The 21,249-nt window shown below is 44.6% G+C and overlaps 1 protein-coding gene across 2 annotated transcripts in view; it reads left to right on the top strand.

Annotated features, from left to right (window-relative positions):
* Nucleotides 1–7,743: 7,743 nt before the first annotated feature.
* The window catches only part of LOC147712416 (omega-hydroxyceramide transacylase-like), a 565,370-nt gene continuing 551,864 nt past the window's right edge, over nt 7,744–21,249 (top strand). The window contains exon 1 of one of the 2 annotated variants that reach the window (XM_086923103.1): nt 7,744–8,150. In XM_086923103.1, coding sequence (XP_086779229.1) covers nt 7,952–8,150 — 199 coding nt within the window. In that variant the 5' untranslated portion in view covers nt 7,744–7,951. The remainder of the gene's footprint in view (nt 8,151–21,249) is intronic. The other variant, XM_086923104.1, reaches the window with a different exon arrangement.

The raw sequence follows: 21,249 nt of genomic DNA, 5'->3' as shown, positions 1-21,249 counted from the left end.
AGCCATTTTAATTTATTGGAGACATTCAAATTAATCAATTCATCCAACACCAGAGCGTATTTAGCCAGTTCTGGTGTCCATCTTCGGCACACCCAGAACAGCAAGGGGCGGAGCGTACTATGTCTCCAATTGATCTCTTACCTAAATCGATATAAAGGGGTCTTAGAGGGGTTGAAATGGGAAGTGAAACTAGGTCTATCACAAACTTGTTCTCAGCTCTTACCAAATCCATTGTGTTTTCTCCTCCCCACAGTTCAGAGCCATAGACCGCCGCAGCTAGTGCCTTTCCCTCATAGACTGCGAGGGCTGGAGCTATTGGCCTGCTAATCGATAGGCGCTGGTTCCTCAGTATTACTCCAGAAACCCTTTTAATATTCAGGAGCATTTTTGCTAAATGAGAATCCCATTTCATATTGTTACATAATCTAACTCCCAGATAGTCAAATTCTTCAACCACCTCCAAAGCGGCCCCATTTAGGGTAAGATGGGATTTCCTAACCTTTTTTGAGGCTAGCACCATCAACTTTGTTTTAAGGGTGTTGATGGTTAGCCCTCGCTCATCACAGAACACACTGAATCGATCAAGCAGTTTCTGTAAGCCCGATGGGGTTTTTGACATCAGGAGAGTGTCGTCAGCAAAGAGGAGGGTCGGTGTTTTCTCCCCTGCCAGGACTGGGGCATCTGCAGAGTCCTCCCTCAAATGGTCTACCACCCCATTAATAAAGAGGGAGAACCATGTCGCAGCCATCACACAGCCCTGGCGGACCCCTCTGCTGACTGGCACCCTCTCTGTAAGTTGACCTTGACTACCCCCACCGGATTCTGGCATAGGTGTCTTCATGAAGCCTAACAACGAGCTGCAAGAGATAACACGGAAACCCCATGGCCAATAAGACCTTCCAGAGTTTAGCACGGGGGATTACATCAAATGCTGTTTTTAAATCAATGAAGGCCAAATATAGGCTACCCTTTGCGATGGTCACAGATTTCCAATACACTGCACAAAACCTGAAAACCAGGTCCATCGTGCCTACTTTTTTCTTAAAGCCCGCCTGGAAATGGGTTTGAATGTTGTACTCATGGAGCCATGCCTCAATTTTATTAACTATGACCCTGCCAACTACCTTCTGGATTGTGTCAATTAGACTTATAGGTCTGTAGTTGGCAGGGTCCTCTCTGTTGCCTTTTTTATATATGGTAACAAACTCGGCACCGTTCCAAGATTCTGGGACTGGGTGTCCATCCATAACTAAATTCATTTAATGTGCAATGAGGTCGGACCAAAACTTAGGGTCATGCAGAAGTAGGTCACCCGGCAGTCCATCCAGACCTGCCGCCTTACCTGGTATTATGTTGGTAATAGCATCCTGCACTTCCCGGGGGACAAAGTTTTCTAGCTGCGTTTGTTTTTCCATGTTGTTGTTATTATAGGCACCCATAGGTTGCTCTAGATCTGCTGTCCCACAATATAATTTGAAAAAATGGGCATGCCACTGTCGTTCTGTTATGTGAATTGATATTGCCTCGACCCCTCTTCTCTCCATTTTGTTATCCAGATTCCAAAACTGGGTTGAGTCTTTTGCATTGGCGGCTAATTTAAGTTGCTGCCAATGATCCTCTTCCCAGTTCCTCTTAGCTACTTTGATGATCCTGCTATATTCCTTTCTAGCTATTCTTACTGCTGGAGGGTCATTACTTTTAATGGCAGCTGTTATTGCCTTCCTCTTTGCCCTACACTCAGCAGTATACCAAGGGGTACCGTTCGAAACTCTAGTATTACAATAGCCCTTTCTCGTCTCAATGGTAAAAAAGACTCCTATTTTATCTACTAGAATCTTAAAGGAATCCATTGGTTTATAATCTTGTGAAGTGGGCTGTATTGGGCTGATTGATGTTATCTTCTGATCTCTGCGTGTACCAATTCTTTAATGCTATTTAATTTCCCTTCCTCGCAGCTAATCCTACTCCATTTTACTTTCCGATTGCAATTTGTAGGGATAACTTCTTTAGTAGTCATCCTTGGGGTGTTTATTGTTTTAATCTTATTCCCCCAGGTAAAGCTCATACAGAGTGGGTTATGATCACTGTCTTGAGATGGCCTGACCATCATATCTACCAAACTATCCCAGGATTGCATGTCCATCAATATATAATCTATACGTGAAGGACATCCCAGTCTATTGTATGTCATTTCCCCATCAGGATCTGAGACAGTCCTCCTGTTAAGTGCCCGTAGATTATGTTCTAAGGTTAGAGCATTCATCTGTATTGCTCTAGCCGTCCACTTCTTAATAGGCTTTAAGTTGACCAGGGGGATAGATTGCTTCCAGTCGTCTGCATTGAGTCCAACTATCTCCTCATCATCTAAGGGTTCATAGGTACAGTTAAAGTCACCTCCTACTATCAGTTTGGCCTTTGGTGGAATAGACACCAATGTTTCATCAAGTAGGGTTATTGTTGGTGACAATTACCCTCCCTTAGAACCTCTAGCATATACACAGAACAGTTCTAATGTGGTTGCACCCATCAGGCCCCTCGGAGATAGGTGTAATAAATCATTTGAGGGCAAATTGCGGGCAGTGATAGACCAGTTCAGTGTGACAGTGATACATATGTGTAATCCACCCGATGGTCGTCCTCTTTCTAATGTAGTTGCAGGGATAAAATAAGTGGTATACCCATTTTTATGGAGCGGAACCATGCTCCAAGTCTCTTGGAACATGCAAATATTAAATGACCCAATAAAATCGTTCCATTCAGGATTGGCCATTTTTTTTGCAAACCAGCTATATTCCTAGAGAGAAGGCTAATAACATTCGAGGGTGGATCTGGTTCTCTATTTTTTACATTAGCTAATATCAATGCTCCTTCATCTACTGTGCTAGAGCTAGTTTGTTCATGGCTATTTAGGAACTCTCCCGGACAGTCATACTCATGACTACTAGAGGGTTCCACTTCCCTCACCCCAATATTTGCAGTAAGCTCAATATTAGAGATTTCATGACTGCCGGATGTGGACAACTTCTCACTGCCAATGCGCTGGAGTCAGTCCACATCTTCCAACCCATATAGCAACGAGAATTGCTTAAATGTTGGGATATTAAAACCATAGTGATCCGTATTGTGCCCATTTACAACCTGGTTTCCCCAGATTGGTTTTTGTGGATAGCTAAAAGTTCGCTGAGTATAATCATTGAATCCTGTACTATACCTATTTAATACCCTGTGTCCTGGGAAGGGACCTTGAGGATTCGGGAAGGAAGTTTGAGGGTAAAAGTAACTTAGATGATGTGTTGAAATGCCTTCACAACCTCCTATATCACACCAGTCACCAATGTGTCTGACTGCTCTGACGTCTTTAAAATTAATGATGATAATATCTCCTGTTCTGTCTTTAGGCCTAGTGCCAATCCAATTAACACGCCTAACACTGAGAATTTCTCCGTTAATATGAGCTGGCAAAGGTCTGTTTTTACACAGCCAAAATATTACTTTATTTTTAAAGGGCTTGTTGGTCTGCCCTTACTTCTACGGGGAGAACCGGGACTCCTGCCATAATCACAACGTATGGAGCGGATTCCGGGGGTAAATCCACTCTTTTATTTAAACTATTTACGTTTTTTGACTCAATTGGCCCCTTACCCTCTTTTCCGACTGAATTGGATTTATTGGTTGTTCCTACACTATCTCTCTTTTTTTGGTCACTCAATTTAGATGCTTGTGCTGCTTTGGGCACTATTTGCTTCTGTGTAGAGGGAAGATTCTGACCCTTTGCAAGAGATTCAGATGATGGCTTTTTACCTTCTCCGTTACCTTTTAACCCAGAACAGACGTCATGTTGCTTACTTAGCAAGAAGGAGGTCTTTACCACTTCCTTTTCCACCGAGCCTAGCTGTTCGCTTAATCTCTTTACCCTTTCTAGTTGCGGAAGGATTAAGGATCTTACCAATTTTTCTATATTTGGCAGCAACTCATTAATTAAGGTTGATGGAGGTTTTTCTGTCATGGCAAAGTCAGGGGTAGTGGCAGATGTTTTTTTTGGTTGAGCTTTAGCTGTGGGCCTCCGTTTATGGCTATTGTCACCCTGTTCCTTGCTCCAAAGTTTCCTCTTCTTTGACGGCGGAGTGATACATTTTTGTGTCTGGACCTCACTTCTAACAGGTCCTCTATTAGGGGTTCTTGCTACTGGGGCGGGGGACAAACTTGGCGTCATTTCTAACAGAGACTCCACTTCATCTAAATCATTTGTGATCAATTCTAGCTGTGGCGATCGGGATAGATCATTTACAGTGTGTAAATTATCAGTATCCGTAAGTGAGGGGGTCTCATCTAAGTGCTGTCTAAGTGGAGTTACTACCGATTTTATTGCCCCTAAAGATTAGAATTTTTTGCTCATAAGCTCCTGGGACAGTCGTTTTTCTGTTAGAACAATCTCTTTTTCCAATACGGAAGCAGCTCTAGTGATGAAAGCATCCCCCTTATACTACCCCCGCCAGTGATGGTCTACCTAGACTGTTACAACAGCTCATGGCTCCCTACAATGAAGATCAATATGGGAAATAAATGAAGTCTATAGTAAGCAATATTATCTGGACAATCACAGATGGCAAATCACGGGTTTTACAATCTCACACCAAAGAGATGTGATAACAAATAGATGGCTTTGCAATCAAATTTAGTCGCACTCACGATGTTAGGGGGGTGGCCCAGCCCGGCTTCTACCGGCCCCTGACGGCCACAGACGGCCCGCCCTTTGCCCGGGCTTCGCCCCGGGCTCCGTCCCGCGCGCGTCCCACGTTGGCGTAGGGGGCCTACTATAACTAGGAAGAGGAGGGGCGGGAAGAGGAGGGACGGGAAGAGTCATCAGGTGCGCGTGGTTGTGTGAGCGCTGAGACTTCTGACTCTCGCAGTCTCCGCACTCCCCGTTATCCCCCAAATGTCCAACAGCAGCAACTCCGGCAATGAGGCAAAGGACTGGCTATTTAGTTCAGCAATCCAGGTCAGGACAAAAGTGACTTCTTTATGAGGGCATCAGCTTTACGATCAGGCAATGTCCACGACTTCGAGCGGCACCCTTTATGTTTGTCTAGGTTATTTTGTCTGAGGTGTTGCTTCTTTGGCCATTCCATCCTCTGGTAGCCTTACCTATAGTAGTGACCCTTCTAGCAATCCAATCACCACTTTAATGTTTAGTTGTTTGGGTGTTTTGTAACCTGTATTTGACATGTAATTGTGTAAAAGTGGTGCTTAGCATGTGCCAAGTGAACGGACCATAAATGAACTTGATTCATTCAGGGAAATAATACAGCTGTGCCTATTACGAAACAAATATAGAAAGCATATATGCTCAGGCTAGACACCGCTATACTGTGCACTACGTAGCCCTGCTTAGACACTAATTCAATCTCAAGGTTTCAGCACAAGTTAAGGACACAATGGGTGCACACTATGAACCTTAAGACTCATAGCTCAAATGTACTGAAATACATCAGATAAGGTACTTTGAAAAAAAGCAAAATAGAGCTGTAAAAAATGCTTAACTAATTCTGAATGTTCATCAGTGGTACACAATAAACGTTACTGTATAGTTTAAAATTAACTGATGTATTATTGATAGTATTATAATGCTTTTTCTATTTTTGTTTAAGCTTCAACTATGTTTCAATACTGGTTAGATTTTGTTCCTTAAATTTCAGTTGTTTCCTTATGTGCTGTAGCCTGTAGCACCTAAATCTTTAAAGTCTATTGGAAGCCACTTGTTTTTTTTTGTGGAATCTGCTACCTCATACTTTGCCACAAGTGCTCCTATTAGTCGACCATGAAACAGCCATTTTATCAGCCTCATAAGAATAAAATCCAGAGATGACCATGCTGAGAATCATTTAAGTCTCTTAGAGCTTGCAGACAGGCAGGGACACTGGAATTATGCGGCAGGGGAGAGCTAAATTATGAGTTAGGGTTGACTACATTATGCGGCAAGAACAGGCAAATTATGCTGTGGAATGTGGCACATATTGTGATATATTATTCAATTATTTTTACACTTGTTAACCTTGTCTGGGCATAGAATGCACCTCAATGGTACCAGTTTAACACATAAATATAGCAATAACCAACAGAAAGGTGACAAATCAACCTTTGGAAAGGACCTTCAACTGTGCATCAACACAAGTCTTTTTAGTAGCATTTGAGCTAGAAACTTTTTTATTTTTAATCTGCAGATTATGCAGAAGAAAATGGAGTATGTGGCAAATCCATAACTATGAGAAAAAACAGCATCCGCACAATCACATAATTCCAGTAGCCCCTGCCCATAGCTCCCTACAGAAGGAAACCTTTTATCATTTGTTAGCATCTACATACATAAGAATGTAGTATGAATTAATGTAATGATAAGTAGAATATTCTTTCATTTGGCCAATGACAAGCTAAAACTTTTCTTCTTCCATTAATTTATTTTTTATGTAATGTGGCAAGTTAGTAATAGCCTCAAAGCAGAAAGAAAATAAAACATGCCCCGGGTAAATCTATATCCTAATTATATACACATTTGTCCTCACTTTTCTGGGAAAAGGAAAATCCTTTGCCAAGCGTTTCTGTTATATCACTGTTTTCAGCTCCTAGGAACCTTGTGATTGGAGCCTGCAGCCTCTTTGAGTGAGTGAGTGAAAGTGTTCACGGTGTCCGTGCTGTTCATTTGTACGTGATAGCAGCTAAAATCCTCGCAGATTCTCACCACTCCCCATGTCTGAAACTAACATGTGTCAATGGTGTTAATATTTAAAATAAACAACGAGGCACAACCCACAGGGCTTCACTCCCGGTCAAACATTAGGGTGAAACAAGCTTGTTTTTCAACTCTGAATTTGCCTTGTGTGGGCCTGGCCCACCCTGTGGAACCGGCCTGGCGGGGCTGCTCTTGTGCTCCGAGGAGTGCGAGGTGGCCCCATCAGGGAGCCGAGGCTTCTGGCAGGGGAATAGTGATGTTCCCAGTGCCCAAAATGACGGACATAAGGCGTCCATAAAAGGGATCGTCACGGGCAACGGACGTGAGATCCTAAATACGGTCCGTTGGTCACCCTACACTACAGTCAATCAACCTATGCAGTTTGAGCGTGGGCAGGCGCCTGAGCAGAAGTGGGCTCACTTATATCCAGCCGTGGTTCACCATTGTGAACTCATCTGTGCACGAGTCCTTTTGCATTACTTTGTTTATCTCCTAGAAATTAAAATAAAAAATGACCAGTTTAGGACCCCCTCCTTCTTTACATATACTTAAAACACTAAAGCAGCGTTTTGCGAAAAGGAGTAATCCGCAAATATGAGTCAATTTTTGTGTGTGACTAGGCCCATTTTTGATCCCAATCCAACCCTGCTGGTGGTGCGCATAAACAAGATACTTGTTGACAACTAATGCAACATGTTAGTTGAAGGAATTCAGCAAAGCGTTAATCATGCAGCCAGTGAGGAAAAAACAAAGAATCTGTTTGCTCTCAAATAGCCTTGAGCATCGTTGGGACTCCACGAACGAATCCTTCATACATTTAATTTCCGCTCTGCGGCAGTTTGAGCTTGCACTGCCAGGCCAGGGCACAGCCGGCACGACTTGGCCTTAACCTTGCAAAGGCCACAGACCGTAAGGAATCATTCGTACCGTAAGAGGGGCTGTGTGTTCGCCTGGTGGGAGGAGCGGAGAGACCAGAGATAACTCCATCCTGCTGATGTCATAACACTCCCATGGTCGGAGCTCAAGGGGACTGTAGCGACAGGCGCACGCGGTGCAGCGGGGCACAGCCGTTAGTGCGCAGAGTTTAACATGCAAGCTTTCCTAGGCACATGAAGTTCCAGTCGCTGCTTGGTGAAAGTGAAATACACGCATTGCAAGTAGGTTATATACGTACCCGCGAGGTCATTTCAGGCCTCGAAGGCTTTAACCCCGAAGCCGTCCACTATGGCAGAGCCGGGCGGCGATCTTGACGGCTCCGTGTCCCTCTCCTTCTCGGGAAGCGGCTTCTTGGTGGTCTACCAGATCGGGGTGATTCAAGCGCTCCAGGACCTGGCCCCCGAGATACTCCGGTCGGCTGCTGGTGTCTACGGAGCATCTGCAGGGTCCCTCGCTGCGGCAGCAGTGGTCTGTGGAGGCAATCTTGGTAAGGACCACCGTCATTTCTTTTATGGTTGAATAGGTGGGCAAGTCAGGGATCGAGCGAGAGCCGAGTCAGAGGTCTAGCGTGGCACCCAGAATAAAATCAGAACCGATCATGCGAATACTTTCTTTCTTCAAGTATTTGCCTCGACTTTTGTTTTTTCCCCTTTCCATCTCGCTCTCTCTGCCTCCACATCTCCCAGTTTCTCTCTCTGCCTCTATATGGCGTTTTCTCTTCTTTCTCCGCTGTATAATTTCACCTGCTATTTTCTCATCTCCATTTCTCTTATATTTATTTTTTTCCACCTCACTTTCTTTAGTTTTTGCTTTTCAAACCCCATATTACCCCGCTGTTATCCTCTGCTCTTTATATATATTTTCTCACTCACGGCGATTCGCTTCCCTCCCCTGTACTTCCCGTTCAACGGGAATGTCTCCCGCGAGCGCGCTCTAACTACACAGGTGTAAAATCCTTTGCGCGTTCAAGCCAAGTCATCTCGGTCACGGGCTGTACCATCATTCTCTCAGCCCCAATGCGCGCAGCAGAGAAGACGCTGGCCAATGGCTTGGGTCTTTTGCATTTTGAGTGTGGAAATGTAAATAGCCTTACCTCAGCTGCCCCCAGGGGGCAAGGGTGCAGGGGAGACAGAACCTCTTCTTGGCTCGCTTATGGATTGAGAGTTTCATGGGAGGGACCTTAGCCAAGCCACAATCAGACTTAACCAGCCTGGCTCAAGCCTCCACGGACTTGCACATGTGTCTATCTTTTCTGTACAGCTGGCTGAGATTAGGCTCGGACTGGGGCAGAAATAGGCCAGGGGGTCCAAGGTAAAATTGGCCCCCATTACTGTATTTGGTAGCTCCAAACAGTGGCCCATGTTTGTAAATTTGGGCAATATTAATAATTCATAATGTTTAACTTGTAAGGTATGCTGGTTAAGTGTTTTGCAAGCCGTGGAAGACTGCATTTATTTGAGCTTGCTGCAGGCAATGTTTGTTTTAATACCAGGGAAATCAACAGTAAAAACGGATCCAGTACACCATAAAACAGGTGCTCAACCAGTCAGTCAGTCAGTCAGTCAAATCACTTTATTGGATACTTAAAATGTCTTAAGATCATAACAGTACAAAGCTGCATAGTATACAGTTGAAAAATAGGATACATCTTTCACAATAAGAAATAGTTACAGTCATTTGATGACAGACATTAGATTTAAAAACAGGACTAAAATATATATTTCCTAATTCATGAAATAGAGTTGACCCGCCGCCTAATCTTCCATGAGAGAAGTAGATATGTGGCCACAGTATAAAATACTAGTTCATTAGGTAGTATTGTAAAAAACAGAAAGCTTGACAGCATTGGGTTAAATGGTATTTACGCATTAGTGGCCAGATGAATCTTTTGCGGGACGCTTTATAAAATTCACAAAATAATATAATATGTAGATTTGATTGGGGAGAAGAGCCATCACATGGTCAAGGCGGCAGGTTAACTAAGGAATAAATGCCAGCTGGATAGGAGAGCATAGAAGGAATAAGGTTAAGACGGAATCGCACCAAAATAAATTGATGCCGCAAAATAGTTACCAAGGATAGATATCCCGGAGCGCCGTCTTGTTCTATAGGGCACTCTACATATAATTTTACAGATGCCTTCGAAGAATTTAGTTTGGAACGCTCCAAAGCCCTTTGGTTAAAAAACAGTGTTTTTATTTCTTTTTTTGATACTGTAATACAGTTTAAAGGAGATGTAAATAATAGACCCAAACCAAGGGAAGTGAGACTGTTTTTAATGTATAATAACCATGGGTTTCTAGGGCTTGTTCAAGCATGAGACAGTCTTCTATTAGTCTCTGTGTAAGGTTTACTGAAGTTCTTCGCGAAATGGAGTGCCACAGCAATATAGGAGTCAGTCTAATTATGTCATCTATATAAGGTACATCTAGCTCGACATGGCATCAAAAGTTGGACCAGCTAACTGGGAGGCCAATAAGTCTCTTCCAGAAGGAATTTTCAATAGTCTGGAGAGAATGGGTGTTGGTATATCCCCAGATTCTTTCTCCGTAGGTTGCCACTGATATTGCCTTGGCAGAGTAAACCTTTTTGATCATCTCAAGGGGCTTCACACCCATTTTCTTTGTAAAGGAGTTGAGTGCTATTATACTTTTCTCTAGTGCTAGTCCCCTTGTTTGGATCATATTGGACCTCGAAAGTTGTCTCTCAAAGGTTATCCCAAGATACGAAAAAGTATCTTCTGTATGGGCTAGTTCACGACCTTCTATGTAAAAATGTGGGGCCCTCCTCTCTCTGCAACCGGTTATTAAAACAAGGGACTTCGCCTCATTTGTTTTTAAACCTAAACTGTTCATATAATTCACATATGTAAACAGTAGTTGTTGTAGGGCTCGGCCAGTTCGAGCAGTCAAGACAGCATCATCTGCATATAGCAGAATTGGGGTGCGCATGTTCTTAATTAGTGGAACGTCTAGGGTGGAGCTCAACAGGGGTATTTCTACCCCATTCGTATAGATGGAAAAAAGGAATTGGACAAGAACACAGGAGATTTAAGGAATGGAGCATTAATGACTCTCCAAATATCCCCAGGGTTTTTTGAGCGAACCGCTTGATGGAGTTTCTCCCAGGCATCTTCCTTGAGGGTATTAGTTCTTTGCTTCCAGGCCTCAGAGTAACTGTGGCATAAGTTCTTGACCAGTGCTGTATCCCTTGGGGTAGATCTAGGAGCTTGGTGTAAATTTGAGAGGGCCTTCGTGCAGGACTGGTCAAACCATTTAGGACCCGAAATATTAGGGGTTCTTCTTTCCCTAGTTAGTAGCTTTTTTGCCTCTGACACTATCTTCTCAAAGGCTGTCATTGTTGGCATTGGGTCAGGGGTAACTGCTAAACATATCATAATGTCATTAAGACTGTTGCCGACCACATCTCTAATGAGTTTCCCTTTATCTATAATTTCCCATTTTAGGACTATCCCATTTTTGCTTGCTATCTCTAGGAAAATTTTGTGTCTTGGATGCTCTGGAGGAGTTCCTCCCCATACCAGATTAGCAAATTAAAACACAGTGATCACTGAATCCATATGACATGGCTGCAGTGTTAAGAATAGATTTGCTCAGAGATGAAGAAATCAGTAGATAGTCTAAAGTTGAACCCTGACTGGGTGATCCAAAAGTGTGCTGAGGAAGACCAGAGCTAGGGTCTACGGGGTTCATGATTTCCACATCATTAAAAAAGAATAATCTATTCAAAGCCTCAACATAGGTTTCATGTACAAAATGGGGAGTTGAGTCACCTAGATCATTAAACATACAGCATGCTGCTTTATATGGTAAAGTACAGCAATGTGCATTAAAATCAACTACCCACAAGATTTTTGGGGGCTGCTTAAACTCTTAAAGAAACTATTAGCGTCTCTTTTTAACATATCCACAATCTCTTTCATATTCCCATTAAAGTGGTTATTATAAAAATTAATTAAGAGTATAGTATCACCACTTAGATATTTTAAATGAAGGAAATGGTAATGGGGAGAGATGTTCGAATAGGGCAAGACTGTTAATTTTAAGGTGTTTTTTAACAAGGTTAGGATGCCTCCCTTGGCACGTCCAGAAGCAGAAGGGCGAGCTGGAGTATAGAAAGAGTGATAGCCGTCTAGATGGCCTGAACCTATTTCCCATGTTTCTTGGAGACAAACCAGGTCGTATTTATTAATAATTGCTAGCCAATCTGGATTAGACATTTTGGATCTTAGTCCGGCAATATTCCAGGAAACTAGTTATACGTTTGTGCTAGAAGTGGCCGTATTGTTGGAAGTTGCCACAGGAGATTTAGAGAAATTGGGTCCCAGGTACCTGGGGATTTGAGGTTGATTAATATTGGTCCCGTCCTCCCCCTGTCAATTGCACCCGTCCAGATCTATTAGAGGACTAAAGCGGTTATTAATGGGGTGGCCGGTAAGAGGGCAACCTGGGGCACAATAAGGGGTATCATGATGGTCTTTCCTATATAAGGTAGATATGGTTGGGCCATATTAGAGAGTTTTTCCAGTCTGTAGAAGAAACCAAGTGGCAATGCAAACATCTGGGTTTGTTGAGTAGTTGTATCGGGTAAACCACCCAAGTAGTTGGTAAACCAGATGGTGTGAGTTAAAATTACTGACCACACTGTCCCCTGGAATTTTTTTTTAGCATTCCCTACCCATGCCACCTGCCTTGCCATTAGAATACATGGTAATAGCTCCCCTCTGCCCCCCTTGTTTACTGATCCAGTGACATGCTTTAGTAATGAGCTGGTCTGTGATTTCTACCTGAGTAACCACTAGCTTGGGAACGTTCACAAGGACTATAACATAGGTGCAGGCTGCACGTTTAAGGTCCAATCTAGAGTCACAGGGTATGTTTGTTCCATTCGCCACTTTAATATCACAGTCTCTGGGGCGTGTCACTGTCGTGTGAGTAGATGTTAAGAGTAAACTAGGTGTCCCCTGTGTGCACAATCGGGGATCGATGATAGTGCTATCAGTCATACAGTCAGGCAATACTAGATCACCCATGGATAATCTACGCTCCACAGTCTGAATCTCTTTGTTCAGGGCACCAGAGGCTCTTATGGGGAAGGCATCTAGGGTGTTAGTTGACTCACCTCCTTTAGTGGTTGGTTTCATTTTGGCCATCTGGGTCAGCCCAGCCAGATTCTTATTCCAGACTTTAGTACCAGGTAGTTGGATGGAGGTAGTTAGAGGGGGGGCCCAGCCTCCTCCTGACTCCGACGGGCGTGGATAGGCTCGCCCTTGGCCAAAGCTTGGCTTGGGCGCGACCCGGGCGTGTCCCCGCACGTCGCTCACCACTGGTGTGTGACATGCTTTTAGCGTCGGGTGGTAGTCAGCCACTAAGGGAGATGGGAGTCGAAGTCCACTCCCCAGCAGGACTTCGAGTGACAGGTTCTTCCCCATGGCTTCTCTAGGCTTCTATCAGCATGGTGAACGGTTCTCCCTGCGAGCCCCCTCCAGGTAGCAACACACAACAGGTATCTTAACAGCACACACAAGCCGCTGGTGTGCAACGTGCTTTTAGCCCAAACAGTCCAAAAACCAACACGCACACTGACTTGCCAGAGAAGCCCATCAGGTCTGCCTGATTGCCCTTAAGTCAGTCCTATCTATGCTGAGATAGACAATCTTAAATTTTATAGTTCTTTTATTACGTTTTTCATTCATAAAACAAACAGCTCCGTCTGCCTGTATCGTTGTCTAGATGTTTGTCAAGTTGTTTTATATTTAACATCATAGAGGCAGGAGGAGAGCAAGCAGTATAGCAAAACACCAACTCTTCCTCAATTCCCTCCTCCCACAACCTTCCATACTCTCCCACCAGAAATCAGATATCAAACAACAATTTGTGACACGTCAATTCCTGTAAGGCAAATCAATAACTGGCTTTGTTCAGAGTGGACGTGTTTCTGTCAGATGTAGTATTCTTAGATATCTTCGACGGGTACGTCCTCTGTATTTCTGGAACAAGAAGTCAATACATGGTCCCCAAGATTTCTGAGAGTGTGTTTTTCGTTTCTCCAGGGAGTTTATCCATTCCAGTTTTAGAGGCTTTGGAGCCAGTCTCCCTACTCCAGTAGTATGCTGTTATCACCACAAGTGTCATGATTTTTTTTTTGCAGTTTTATTTACCACAAACTCAACTTAAAAGTATTGGAACACTTTACATGAGCGCCAGTTACGTTAAACAAGGACACATTCATTTTTTGTAGGCACAGGAGAATAAGTGATTTGCCCAGATTCACAGGATGTTGAGCATACACCCAGACTCAAACCTGGTTCCCCAGCTCCAAAGTCGACAGTTCTGGCCTTTAGATCACATCCTCATTAGTTTGAACCTTTTCAATTCGCAGAGGGTATGTCAGTTGATTGGGAAGTCCCAATAAGGTGTATGCAGGGAATCTCAATAATGATATGTTAAGCATATCGTTAATACTATTAAGATTCTGGGATAGCTCAGTCTAACCCCCGCTAGATTATGAAAGTCCTCCCTTACTTTTCAAAGGGTTTGATTTACCCCCTAACTAAGATAGCCACGTAGCTTTTACTTTGCAAAGGAAATCCTATCCATCCTTGGTGAGAAGTCTGGTTTCCTCATAATGATGTAAAGAGAGTGGGTATACTGTGTCTGTACCAACCTATTTCCTGTCATACCCCACTCTAAGGGGAACGCTGGTGAAGTATATGGGTATGCACTTCAGCCCTTTCACTTGAGCCACTGCACCTCCTAGAGAGAGAGCCCTTCTAAAGTATGGCCAATTATAAACCAGGATTGTTTTTTCTCTGTTCTTGTCTATTCGAGTAAATATTGTAAGAGTACAGCAGGACAATACCTCACTAAATCGGGGCTTCCCATCCCTCTATTGTGCATCTCAGCATCTAAGATGCCCTGACTACAGTTTATCCTAGCTTTTCCCCCTTGTCATATCTAGTCCAAACAGGTGTACTACAGTCTCTTAATTTTCACCAGCTTGAAGTGAAAAAGTCTGAAAAACATGTAATATTCAGAGGAATATTACCATCTTCAAGACTGCAGTACATCCCAGCCAGGACAGCATATAGTTTCCTAGCTAATTCACTCCGCTTTAACTACTCACAATAGTCATATAAAGTTCCTTTCCTGGGCCTCCTCCCATGATATATTTCAGTTCAGTCCAGAACTGATTTTGTCAATTGTTCTTTCCCAACCTGCCCCAGTTAGAGGTCAGGACCCTCGTTTTGACAGACATTTACTTCGAACCCTAAAATCTCCTGGTGTAAGGATAATTATCTTACCCACTGCTTGATAGTTTGAATCAGATCAGTTATTGAAATCAAAAGGTCATCGGCAAAGAGTGACATGACAGTATGAATTCATCAGGGCCTGTTTTTATTCCCTGACAGCCCTGTAATCTTGAATTCTGTAGTCAAGTGGCTCCAAGGAAAGGGTGAACAAGAGATGGCACAGAGGGTGCCCTGCTACCTACATCTCCATATGTGTTGTGTAGGTAAGTCCTCCTTTATTGTCCTGACCACCCTGATTTTAAGGTCGAGGCTAGCCTGCACTGCTCGCTCTGCGAGGCATGCTGTACTGGAGTATGCACTGGAAGCCCCGCCCACTCTCCACTCATATTTGTCATTGTCCTTAATAAAGGCTAGCTTCTGATTCGTAAATCGGCTTGTTAGTCCCTTCTTGGTGCCGCCTTGTCTGCATTTGTTGCCTCCCATAACAAATTGACCTTTAATTTGGCTTGTTACACGGTCTGCATTATAAGTCTGTGAGTACTATTTTGTTTATTGACACTGATGAGGACAATGGCAGCTGCTTTTCGTATTTGCAGCGCGCCCACATATGACAATGGCGGTCGCTTTTCTTATGGAGCGCTATGCCACTCCAACTTGCATTTTGAAGTCGGTGCACGCTTCAGGGACCCACGCTGCTTTTTTTTCTTTTTCTTTTACTTTAATGGTGAGTGCGGCGCCTGCTTCAAAGACACCGCACTCTGCAATACAATAGGTATCGCTTTTGCCAAAGTTTGAACTATTCTTTTTGTAAAAGACAATGCCTTTGAATATTATAAAAGGCATTGACGTGTACAATGCCAATAGCTCAAAATCTCGTAATTGCGAGACCTATTGCATTTTAAATGCTTGTTTTTTGTTTCCTTCCACTACAAACCAAAACACATGGGTAAAAGACATTGACATTTACAACGCCAGTAGCTTTAACTCTCATAAATGCGAGACCACTTTGCATTGCAAATTCTTGTTTGTTACAGCCATACAGCATGTTTGTGGAAGATGCTTAACTGATTAATACACACAAATAGATTCAAGGGAAAAAAGTTTGAAAGTGAATGAGCAAGTATAGTGAAATTAACTTCCTGCTAGGGTGCAGTCTAGATGAATGTTTTTTGTTGCATCGATAGATACGGTGTATTTGTTTGCTTCAGCTTGGCTCAACACATTTACTTAACTTTTAACTGTGCACCCGATTCTGTGTTCGTCTGTATGGCTCAGACTACCTTCTTTCTTCTCAGTTTCTCTCTACATATCTTCCCTCTCTCCTACAATTCTGACTCGTAATTTGATTTATTTTTCCTCAATTACCCTATACATTGGTTATATCCCTTGAATGACCTAGGTTTGCCAAATCGGTAATAAAAAGTAAATAGGCGAGTTGTGGAGATGTTTGTCTCTCTCTGAGCGCAATGTGGGAATCACGAGACCCTTCAAATGACCTTCATCGTGAACACTGCTTCTTTGTCCTACAGAGCAAAGGCCGCACTGTCAGTCACGCCATGTGCTGCGGATGTTCAAGATATAATCGTCTTTTGCCAGAACAATATTTACTCAATCCCATGAGCTTTCTGGGCATTAGTAACTATTCCTGTTTCAGCGGTTTACACTTTACTTACAAGAGAGAGTATTGTTCATATTGAATATTAGAATGTTATTTATTTAAACGGACGCAGCTTGGATAGTTAAGACACTGCATTTTATTGCATCAGGGTTATTGCATGGTGCAAGATGGCCACCACTTGAGCCTCTCTATGAGGGAGCTCTCTACAATCCTTTGGAGAATAGTCACGTACGTTGTGAAGTGTGAATGCAGCCTTTATTGTAACCCTCAGCATGCATCCAGAAAATCATCCCACCAGCAACCGCCACACCACGCCCGGCTCCAGGAATTTTTATTTGGGTGGGCCAAGGGTGCATTCGTGTGCGCCACTGCTGGCCCGATTTGTTGCTTATATAGCTAGCCAGGCCTGCTTCTGGGCCCTCCTTTAACTCTCCTTAGTCTTACCAGGCACAGTAAAATGCACTTTTTTCCAAGTATCTTTCTAAATGTTATCACTCTCAAAAAGTGTTTTTTCCCCATGTAATGTCCCTTTGATGTGCGAGCCTTCAGGGAGAAACCCTCTTCATTACTACCTCCACCTGACCCTTTACAGACTTAATTATCCACTTTTCACCTCTCCATTGCACCTTATCTCACAGCTAACCTTAGGCCCCATATCAGCCACCATTCAGTTCCACTCTTATTATTCTCAGTAAAAAACAGTAGTAAAATCACCTTCAAACATTGAATATAGCAATAAATGTAATTAGCATGCACAATAAAGTAAATGTAAATGTGTAAGCTCCACAGTTGTCATAATCACCCGACTGTTACTTAAATGAAGGAAAACAGAAAGGCCATGACCGGGTCGGCTTTAGTGCTGGTGCGAAAGTCGTTTTTGGCGCCCCACCAATGACCTCTTTCTAAATAACTTTACTACCACCCTCCAACAGTGCCGTTCATCTCTCCCTAAACCCTCCCCCTCATGACCTTCTCCTCAGACTCCCTAACTACTACCCTCCACCAGTGCCCCTTATACGAGTGTCAGTTAACACTCTAGTAGTTGGGGGGTGGAGTTGTAGGAGGAACCAGACAGGGAGGGGTCAAGCAGGGAAACGGGCAGAGTAGAGTAGGGACAGGGATGAGATAGACGTAGGAATAAAGAGTTTAAATACAATACCTAGTCTGAGTCTTATTTGTGCCTAAAGACTCGACAACTGGCGACGGGGATGGGATGCCAGCGCATGGTCTAAACGAGCTATCCCCAACAAGCAGCTCTGCTCCTGTCCCGCCGCGTGTGTGACATTGCCACGGTAAGCGTAATTACTGGGGTGCTCTTCCCCGCCTAATGATCGCGCCGAAGCTTGCCGGAGCTGCCGCCCTGGAACCCGTCCACGCGCTGTGGAGAGCGGCGCTTGCAGGCGTAAGTGCGTGCTGAAGTCTGGGTGTCCACCCCAGTCTTGTGTGGCAGGACGAGAAATTGATGCCTGATGCCGGGAGCCCACCCCGGTCTTACCTGCCGCCAGGAGTGAGTGTAGGACGCTCGGAGCCCACCTCGAGTCACCACATCATGCTGCTGTGACTCTGCCCGGTGAGTGTCTGTCCGTGAACACCGAGGCCTGGGGAGTGAGAGTTCGAGCCAAATCTCGTGGGAGACAAGATTTCGACGGCGGCGGCCATTTTGGGGTCAGGCACCGGCCCTATCCCCTGTCAAAGATAGAGAGCGGCCATTTTAGCGTCAGGCAGCAGTGATTCTGCAAACAAACCCTGGCAAATGCCAACCTGAAAAGTGCAATTCAATGCCACAAACTTGTCTACATACAGCAGTGACACGTAAAGACGACAGAAGACAGGTGCTCTGCAAGTTACATACAGTGAAATAGCCGCGACACCACTGAGTGAGGGAGTGGAAGAGGCTTATCTCTCTGCAGGTGACTGCCTAAGAATCTTTATAAGTACGCATATACTTGATAAAAGATGTCACGATCACCGCCACGTCAAGCCCCGAATCCAGCTGGCGCCAATCGACCCGGCATGATGGGTGTTTCCTTTCTACGCCCACCCGAACCGCTCATACTTGTAGCTGGAGGAGGAATGGGCCTCGGATGGCAAGAATGGCTTGAGGACTTCGAAGACTTTATGCAAGGGTCTCAGGTGACGGAAGAAGATCAGAAATTAATTGCATTGCGTAAACTTGTAGGAAAAGAAGTCAGTCAACTCATTAAAAAACTGCCCACGGATGATACAGGGTCATACACCAAAGTGCGTGATGCACTAAAAAAGAAGTTTCTACACAAAAAGAATGTTGACTATGAGAGGTATACCTTCAATCTAGCATCGCAGGAGAAGGAAGATCAATGAGCACGTTCATCACACGGCTTCGTTGGCTAGCCCACTTCTGTGAATTTGATGCATTCTCCACTGAAGATGCTATCAGGTTACGCATCATCGAGGGCTGTCAATCAGAATCCTTGAGACGTCGACTACTAAAGAAAAGTTATACCCTAGACGAGATTGAGGAGATGACTAGAGTTCATGACCAGGCGGAGAAACACGCCAAGAAGATGGAAGCAGGACGCACGGAGAAGCGTGAACAAGCTTTCCGACTCCAATCACGCACCACTCGCAGGTCACCTCGTGGTAGACAAAGAACCTCGAGACCAAAAACCCATCACCAACCCACGGGTCACAGACGCCATGGTTCCAGCAAGAGGGACAAGTGACAGGAGCGTCCTCTCAAGTGCTACCGGTGCGGATATGATTTTCCCCACACTGATGGATGTCCCGCCCTTGGACAACAATGCCGGAAATGCGGAAGAGACAACTATTTTGAAAATGTTTGTGGAGAATACCGAAGAGACAAGCAGAAAGACTCTGGAAGGTCTTCTCGCCCGACGACCACACATCACCATGCCAAAGCAGTCCGTGATCACCGAAGATCGTCCACAGGATCTTCACAATCTAGTGGGACATCACACAGATCATACTGTCGAATATATATGCATGGTGGCTGATCCTGATCAACTAAAAAAATACCCGCGACTTGATATCCGTGTGGGTGATCACACAACCAAATTTGTGCTCGACAGCGGCGCATCCCTGAACTATATTCCAGTGACAGAATATCGGAGAATGAATCCAATCTCTCCACTGAGTCCAGCACATGTGAGGGTGTACACGTGGATGTCTAAGACACCACTTCCTTGTCTGGGGAAGTTTGCAACCACTCTCACTCACAAAGATCACGCTGTGCTGCTCATATACACGTGATTGAAGGACCAGAAGCTGACTGTCTTCTCAGCCTCCGTACAGCCGAATGTCTCCTGCTGGTAGAGATCCTATATCGTGTGAGTGACGACCCCGACATCATCCACAAGTTTCCCAAGCTGTTCACCGGATTTGGTAAGATGGCCCGCTGTCAAGTGCACTTACACATCAACGAACAGGTGACACCGGTAGCCCAGCATCAGAGAAGGGTCCCGTTTCACCTCCAACAAGCCGTTGAAGAGGAATTGCAAGAATTATTACAAGCTGACATCATTGAGAGAACTAAAGGACCCACTCCATGGGTTTCGCTGGTCGTGATTGTGCCAAAAAAGGGTACACCAAACAATGTGCGCCTCTGCGTCGACATGAGGGTGCCCAATACTGCCATAGAGCTAGAGCAACACCCTGGACCACATCTGAGTGACATGATTGCGTCCCTCAACGGAGCCCAAGTCTTCTCTAAGTTCGACCTTAACAAAGGATACCATCAACTCGAGCTACATGAAAAATCACGGCCCATCACCACATTTGCCACTCATTTCGGACTTTTTTGGAGTCTCTTCCGCCGCGGAGATATTTTAGGAAGCCATAAGGAAGACAATCCACCACGTTCCGAATGCCCTGAATTACAGTGACAATATCCTTGTGCATGGTGCAACAGTGCAGGAACATGACACAGCACTGGACAGAGTGTGTCATGCCCTTCTAGACGCGAACCTCACACTGAATAAAAAAAAATGTGAATTTCACAAGTCCACGCTGAAATTCTTTGGACACATATTCTCAGGAGCCGGGATGAAGCCAGACCCTGAGAAAGTAGCGGCATTGAACGACACCAAGAGCCCTCAGGGTGTAGGGGATGTAAGATCCTTTTTAGGAATGGCGAGCTATTGTGCTCGATACATACGAGACTATGCTACCATCAGCTACCCCTTGCGCAATCTCACCAAGCAAGGTCAGCCATTCGACTGGACATCACAATGTGAGCGAGCCTTTCAGGAGATCAAGAAGGCAGTTGAATCCGCCAACAATGTGGTGTACTTTAACCCCAAGAGGAAAACAGAAATCACAGTGGACACCAGCCCCGTGGGCCTAGGCGCCATCCTGGCGCAGTTTGATCACGATACCGACCAGCAACACATTGTCGCGTATGCCAGCAGGAGTCTCACAGACACAGAAAGAGCCTATTCTCAGCCAGAGAAGGAGAGATTAGCCGTCCTATGGGCCTGCGAGCATTTCCATATCTTTGTATATGGCAAGCATTTCACGTTAGTCACCAATCACCAGGCCTTAGTCACCATCTTTGGCAATCCACGAACTAAAATGCCCCCCCAGGATAGAATGATGGGAGCTCCGTCTTTAGGAATACATGTACACCATCATACACAAACCCGGGAAGGCTGCCAATCCGGCCGACTACATTTGGAGGCACCCCAAAATCACAACCAC

This window comes from Lissotriton vulgaris, chromosome 5 (genome assembly GCF_964263255.1).
Source record: "Lissotriton vulgaris chromosome 5, aLisVul1.2, whole genome shotgun sequence".
Classification (NCBI taxonomy): domain Eukaryota; kingdom Metazoa; phylum Chordata; class Amphibia; order Caudata; family Salamandridae; genus Lissotriton; species Lissotriton vulgaris.
This window is presented reverse-complemented; position numbering and strand designations above follow the sequence as displayed.